The sequence below is a fragment of the Paramormyrops kingsleyae genome, chromosome 2 (assembly GCF_048594095.1).
Source record: "Paramormyrops kingsleyae isolate MSU_618 chromosome 2, PKINGS_0.4, whole genome shotgun sequence".
Classification (NCBI taxonomy): domain Eukaryota; kingdom Metazoa; phylum Chordata; class Actinopteri; order Osteoglossiformes; family Mormyridae; genus Paramormyrops; species Paramormyrops kingsleyae.
Genome location: NC_132798.1, coordinates 14,468,496 through 14,476,190, shown reverse-complemented (window position 1 = coordinate 14,476,190; position 7,695 = coordinate 14,468,496). Strand labels below are relative to the sequence as shown.

The window sequence follows — 7,695 nt, the reverse complement described above, 5'->3', positions numbered from 1 at the left end:
TCTCTCCTAGGTAACATTTGTTTATGACGCAAGGTTTAAAGGAGCGGTTCCATCACTGTTATCCCCACAAACACCTCGCACTTGATTCTGGTTACTCACTGGAAGATCAGCTTTGCACCATTTGTTCCTAGATGACTCCTCACACCTGTGTGCTTGTGCCTCACTTGTATGTCGCTTTGGGCAAAAGCTTCTGGCAAATAAATAAATCTAACTGATACGCAATACCTAGATTTTTATCATGACATTTCAAATGATTTAAGTTTCCTTCATTTGAACATAATCAGTATAACACTGATCACCATCAACACAATATAACAAGATCACCATCTCAAGTGGTTTAAAAGCCTGTTTTTACAGGGAGCTAAATTAAGCTTTTTAGATATAGGCTGATGTAGCCAAGCAACCAAGCAGATATTTGTTTAAATATAGAAGTTTTTTGCACCTCACAGACCGTGGAAGTTAAAAGTCAAGTTATAAGGGACCATGTGTGTTCAGTATATCGCATAGACAGCAGTTTCCCCTTCTGCTGCCTGGCACAGCAGACCACAAACCGAATTATGGGAATTAATCACTTAATTTCTGCACCTGAGGCTGTTACACTGAAAACTCCCCCCCCAGGCAAGTCTTTCATGTGGTACATGAAGGATCAATATACTGTACAGCATGGCCATGCAGGGCTAATTTCCCAAGTGATAAATATTTTCAAGATCATTGTTTTATTCACTTACTTACACTTGTTATGATTCTCAGTGCACCACCTCTCATGAATATCGTGTAAATTTAGACCTGTGATCTATGGATGACACTTTGCAGTCTAAGCCTTTGGTGACAGGAAGCTTGCCGTCGTGGACTGCGGCTACATGACAGGCAGTCCTGCTCACACTCCTCCATTAACATGATTACAGTGCGACTTTCTGTAGCTCTCCGTTATTTGTACCCATCTGTGAACTCTTGCAAGGTTAAGCGCAGTGAGTAAGTGGCTGTGCTCACGTTTTAGCGTGTTACGTAGGTACATTTTTTGCCAGAACCGCTTGTATAACTTTGTACCGGTTCCAGAACTTTAAAACCCAGTCCCTTCTCCTGGTCACGCTCAACACGCCAGCTAGGGAGGTCTAGATGTGAATTTGCTTGGACAACACAGAAACCTTTGATGTAAGGCATTTTTATAACTTTTTAATTATTATATGCAGACCTTATAAATATTTTCATTTCAGTTTATGTTATCGTGTGTGCTCTCTGAACAATGCAAGTTAATTGTTTATAATTTACAATTTATTCAGCAATTTTCACGGAACACTGTTTTATTCTGTGAAAGTTTAAAATGAGAACCTTTGTCTTTGACGTTGTTGTATTCTCATGTGCACACTTATGTCTATGGAGTTGCATTTTACAAATAGTTCATGCACAAGATGAGCGGCGTAGCGACCCACAATCCGGCGGCTTTTTGCGAAGGTTTAGATGGGAGGTCAACGGCAGGGTTCACAGTCTGCTGAGTCGTGCATCACAGTTACAGGCACCGAGGCGAAGGGAAGATAGTACGGGGTCGGTCCGGTCAAATCCCGTCGTCATCATCCAGAGCAGTAATGAAACCGAAGAAAATTCTCAAGTCGGTCGCGGAGATCCGCAGAGAGCAAGGGGGCAAGTGCGCGGCCGCCAATGGTTCCAAGCTGGAGCTGCGAGAAGATCCCAGCAGCGCAGACCCGATGCCGAGAGATCACCAGAGACCAGCGATTCCAGCAGAGAAAATACCCCCCAGTTTAGCAATTTAAGACCGGAGAATACAATGGTGGCGGACGACCCATACGACCCCTACAAATCCCTTGACGAAAACAACCCGTATTATAACACACATGACACCTATAACAGACAAAGACCTGATGGCAGACAGAGACCGGGGTACGGTACGCGACTTTTTCAAAACGGTAAGTTTCATTGGCGTTTCGGGATATGAACAATACGCCTGACTAACATGCAGTGTACTTTACTGCGGGATCTCCGTATGTGCGTGATCCACAGGTTTGCCAGACCTGGTTCCAGATCCTTATTACATCCAGACCACCACGTACATCCAGAGGGTCCCCATGTATAACCTGAGGTGCGCAGCAGAGGAGAACTGCTTGGCAAGGTGCGTCAGATGTTACATGCGATGATAAATAAGATCTATCTGCCCAGAATTCCATCATGGCAACGAAGCACCTAGGAAATAAGGTTATGAGGTGACGCCGTATGTTTACTTAAGCAGTTTTCGAAAGTCTTATTTTTCATTTGCTTTAGTATTTCTAGATATTTTAATAGATCTATAAAATTACAGTTTATGAATTAGATACATTTCTACGACAATTTTATGAAGTGCAAACGTGCAAAAGCAGTAAAATTTCAGCGGAGAGAGAGTGACGCACGGTCTGTTTTCTGCGTGTAATTCTGAGGGATGCCAGCAGAAACCATTTGATTGCAGTTTGATTAGTTTTGTTACTGTCTTCTCTGTTTCTAGTTTTAAATTAACAGTCGCACGAATGTATTTTTATCATCAGTCCAGAGAGCCGGGTTTACGTGACGTGTTTTATATTCGCTACTAAATTTATTTTGTAGCTGTAATTAAAGCCAACATGGTACACAGACACAAAAAAAATTGCAAAAGAAAACAGAGGGGGTGATTTATTTATTTTCCTGGATTTAGTAAACTCATACTTCACATCTCCTTTCCTTAATGGTCCCCTAAGACAAATAGTAGGGGTTGGGGGATTGAAAGGGTTAAAGCACACAGGTTTTTACAGACTCGGGAGCTGCCTTTGTGAAAAGGTCCTATTTCCTTTTGTACAATCAGCCTCTAACTCTAAACTGCCACATGACTGTGGCCAGTGGAAATTTTTGCTGGCTCAGCTTCCTATACTGCTGGAGACACCAGGACAATAGAAAACTAACAATTAGGGCATAACAGAGAATAAACACAAGACACAAGTTACGCAACGGAAATAAGTAAATGCAAAAATACAGCAGGTTGTGCAAATTCATGTAGCGAAATGTCAGGCATATACATACATATCATACATAACATGCATCACATCAAGTATGCAGTTATAATGTGCAAACTGGTTGTCAGGGGTCTCTAGTGATGCAGATGTAAACGTTTAAATGGTGCAAATGTTGCATTGTTGTTTGATTACAAGCGGGGGAACTGTTAAGGAATCTGATAGCAGAGGGGAGGAAGCTGTTGTTTATGTGATGAGCAGTATGAGCTGTCTGCCTGAAACAGACCATGAACTGGGTTTGAGGGGGTCTCCATATCCCTTTGGACACCTTTATGGTGCATTGAATTTAGAGGCATTCAGGTAGAGGATGGTCAGCACCAGAGATCTTTGAGGCCTTAGTGACAATTTGCTGAAGTCTTTTCTTAGTGACAGAATCCATTCCACCCATCGAACTGCCGTGGGACATATCAGGGTGCTCTTCTGATGGAGGTATGGAATTGTACAAGGAAAACTGGGAAAGTAAATCTCGTCTGAAGACTGCACCCATGATGGTAGTGAAGAATACTGACCGCTCTGCAACCTAACAGTACAGCATACAGGTCCAGCGTGAGGGACTGGGACACGCGTGTGCTGTTGCGGTTTCCGCAGCGTGTGAAGAACCAGGGGACGGCAGACTTCCTGCCCAGCCGGCCACGCTACGCCTGGGAGTGGCACAGCTGTCACCGGTGAGTCCCGGTGCTTCAGGTCAAACCCTGATTCAGTGTAATGAGGTGAAAATGAAATTACGGTTTATTTTCTATTTGCATAAGTACAGGAATTCTTCAATTTCCTCTCTCCTTTGAGACATACATACTCATATATACACCACACACACACACACACACAGAGTTGAGAGTGATGCTTGGGGTCCAAGTGCAAGATCAGTCATTTATCCAACACCCCTGGAGCATTTTGGAGGGGGGGGGGGGGCGGGTAAGGGCTTTGCTCAAGGGGGCCATAGACATGTGACTATTCTGCTAAGGACAGGATTTGAACTGGTGGCCTTCTGATCACAGACAGTGAAGCCTGAGCCAGCAGACGGTTTACTGTCCTTCACGTTGATTTGTTTGTGAGCCGCTGGGTACAAAGTGATAAGACTCCCATGGGTCTTTGAGGCTAAGGGGCTCTTTTATTACCGGAGAGGTGGATACATTTCAATGCCAGGAGCTTGGAGGAGCTGTGCTGAGGATCAGGATCAGGATCAGGATCAGGATCAGGCTGGAAGCGTTCTGACAAAGGCAGCCGGGATTCCCTGTGCGATGCCACATGACACATCAGTGTGGTCTATCCTGGCTCCTATGCACAGACACGTTACATGAATCTCCCTGGAATTTTTGTTACTTTTTGTATTCCAGAGCAACGTACAGAGGTCAGAGATGATAAATCTGAACAGAATATTTTAAACTCGTGGCTCAGAAAAAAGCCGCATTTTCTTGTACAGTACGTGGCTTGTTTATCACATTGTAGTTCTCCCCCAACACTCCACACCCAAGACCAGTACATACCTCCTCCTCCATGTCTGCTATCAAAACTCATGTGCCTTTAACACCCTGGCTATGAACTTCACTGACACACTCAGGGAGAGACCTGTAGATGCCCTGCCTCCAGCAGGTTGTACTGTGGAGCCATGAGAGGGCCCTAGACCCTCGTGGGAGACATTTGATTGGTTGGTCCCACCTCCTCTAGTTGCTTGGACCCACCTCCTGTACAATCTGATTTGTCTTCCCTCTGAGCCCATCATTTTTTGTTCTGCCCTCAGAACATTTTCGTGTAAGTAAAACTCCCACGAGCCCCAGACACCGAACTCACCCAAGCATTTATGCAAAGCTGTTTCTGACCTCACAGGCACTTTCACAGCATGGACCAATTCAGCCGCTACGACCTGCTGGAGAGGGGCTCCCAGAGGAAGGTAGCTGAAGGACACAAGGCCAGCTTCTGCCTGGAGGACACGTCGTGTGACCCAGGCTATTACAGACGCTTCGCCTGCACAGCACACACCCAGGTAGAGAGTTTAATAATAATAAGTTCCATTTATATAGCGCCTTTCACAATCCCAAGGTCGCTTTACACAAAAAAAAATAAAAAAATCAGTAATCGGTATAGGAGGAAGAGACAGTACAGAAATGTTCAAAGAAAAGAAATGTCTTTAATTCGGATTTGAAGGAAGAGAAAGGAGAACAGTCATGGAGTGATTGTGGGAGAGAGTTCCATAGTCTGGGGGCCATGGTTCTGAAGGACCTCAGATCCTCATGGTGGATAGTGTAGTGCGTGAAACAGCAAGGAGATTATTATTAGAGGATCTGAGAGCGAGAGGGTTAGTGGGGAGTCAAGAGTTCACTGAGGTAGCAAGGAGCAAGGTTATGCAGAGCTTTATAAGTGAGAAGCAATATTTTGAATTTGATACGAGACTGAACCGGTAACCAATGTTTATGACAAACTCAGTAACCAGCTGGCTACATAAAGACATAGAAATCAATGTGAAGTTATACTGAATATGAATCTGTAGTGAACGCAGATGACAAAGTGTCAGAGTCTGACGCATTGCATGCACGACGCTCCTAGTTCCTGTGGCCACCATGTGATTCCAGGTCAGCTGACATGTCCCTCACTGATTGGTTGTTGTGTCTTTAAAGGGCCTCAGCCCTGGATGTTACGACACCTACAACGCAGACATCGACTGTCAGTGGATCGACATCACAGACGTGAAGCCTGGGACCTACATCCTCAAGGCCAGTCACCTGTACAAACAGCCTGTTCTCGTCGTACTTGCCGAAAGTGTGGCCCTTTGTAAATAAGGACCAACACGCACCGTCAGACGAGCCGTCGTTACACAGGCACCTGCTTCCTTACACTGTCTTGACACAATATCAGTGGCCATTGGTCCCATTCACACTGTTGTGTGTCACATACTACATATACTCACACACTTACACCTTGAGTTATGTAGTGTGTAAAATTTGTAGAACATGGGCAGTTTTAAACCCTTCCATCTCTTCACAATATGAAACAATCAAAATGCCTTTGGATTTTACATATAAATGTCTTTTATTCTCATCAGGGTGGCATGGCAGTTAGCACTAATGCCTCAGGGTTCGAGTTTCTGCCATGGCTCCATGTGTGTGGAGTTTGCATGTACTCCTGTGCTGCCATGGGGTTTCCTCCTACAGTTCAAAAACATGATTAGGAGAATTGGAGTTACCAAATTGTTATTGGTACCTGTTATTGTGGGATTGGCTCTGAACCCCCATGACCCTACATAAGGCAAGTGGGTTGCTTCCTGAGCTTAAAAATATTTCCAAATCTTATAAATGACATCATGGCCCCTACCAGAGTAAGTGGTTACATGCTGATTGGCAGTCTGCCCTCATATCCGCTTCTGTTACAGATCACAGCCAATCCTGAGTTCCAAGTCCCGGAGTCGGACTTCTCCAACAACGTTGTGCGCTGCGAGGTCTACTACACGGGCAATTATGCCAGTACCTCAGGATGTCACGTCTCCCCGTGAGCCTTTTCTACCTTCCCATGTGTCCCTTTCTATCCCCCCACCTCCCGTCTCAGTATCTGCTCTGTGTCACATGACTTTACCCTCTGCCACCCTGACCTGCTGTGATCAACACATATACGGAGAACAGAGCTCAGTTCTCCGAAGTCCGTCATTCGACGTTCTTAATGAATCAGCCTTTCTCTCATATGTGATGTATTCGTGCTCAGCCGGGTGAATTGGAGCCCTAATTGAGCTAATTTATCTTTCGCTTTCAGAACAAATATGCTTAGTGCTTTACCATGTGTTTTGAGTCTGCTGAGCATGTGACCAGTCAGGAACAGTCCTCTGCTTTCTGATGTGTCCTCTTTATCTTTCAGGTACTAAAATGTGAACCACGCTCTGAAATCTGGTCTTGGAGGATGGAGGGCCAGACTCTGCTTGTCCCGCTAAACATGAGGATGCCGGCGTGAGGGGAGACGGGGGTCATACCCCGGGGGAAACTTCCAGCCTCTGTATAGTCAAATTTCCTGTTTTCTGCTTTCTTTTATCCTTAGCTTGTAGACCGCTAGCAGCATATAGGTATCTGTAGACGTGTAACACAGTCACTGATTTCCTCTGTCAGGTAAATTGTAAAAACATTATTTTGTGGTACATTGTCGCTTTAAAAGAGGTATGAGCAGAGTCATTGGCATATAGTGTAGATCGTCCTCATATTTAGGCTGTATAGTTAGAAATAAGGGTTAGCTGTAGAATATTGGAGCCATATCAACGCAATATGTATTATGTTAATATTATCATAGTGCTGATTGTGAATTTCACAGTGGAGGGACGTGATGGTATGTTAATGTGTCTTATGTCCACATTCTTACTGATCCTTTTTCTTCATTTGAATATATTACTGTGTATCTCAATCTGTTAGGAAAAACTGAGTAAACTTGAAACAATCTCTCAACTTGTGTTCCTTATATCTGTATGTCACCTACAGTAATTTGTTTTTATTCGCTTAGTGGTTATTTAGACCAAATAGCGGAGGCAGAAATCATAGTGTGGGTGGCCCAATCAGGTGTGCCAGTCCCATAACAATTCACTACACTACAGTATCAGTTTTTATATGACCTGTGGTGTTACAAAGGTCAAATGAACAAAGAGAAATGTGTACTCTATACAGGATGGCTGTCCAGCGCCAGGGTAAAATGGAGGCTG

The 7,695-nt window shown here is 44.4% G+C and overlaps 1 protein-coding gene across 2 annotated transcripts; it reads left to right on the top strand.

The window, feature by feature from the left end:
- The first annotated feature begins 1,061 nt into the window (after positions 1-1,061).
- LOC111856535 (protein-lysine 6-oxidase) lies at positions 1,062-7,444 on the top strand. Of its 2 annotated transcripts, XM_023836572.2 has the most exons (7): positions 1,065-1,922; positions 2,017-2,125; positions 3,557-3,694; positions 4,854-5,010; positions 5,642-5,737; positions 6,394-6,509; positions 6,870-7,444. In XM_023836572.2, exons 1-7 carry the CDS (start codon positions 1,322-1,324, stop codon positions 6,874-6,876), a joined length of 1,224 nt encoding a protein of 407 aa, XP_023692340.1. In that variant the 5' UTR covers positions 1,065-1,321; the 3' UTR covers positions 6,877-7,444. The 2 variants fall into 2 exon arrangements, with proteins under 2 accessions (XP_023692342.1, XP_023692340.1); XM_023836574.2 differs by lacking the exon at positions 6,870-7,444 and having other exon boundaries at positions 1,062-1,922; positions 6,394-6,513.
- The last annotated feature ends 251 nt before the right edge of the window (positions 7,445-7,695 follow it).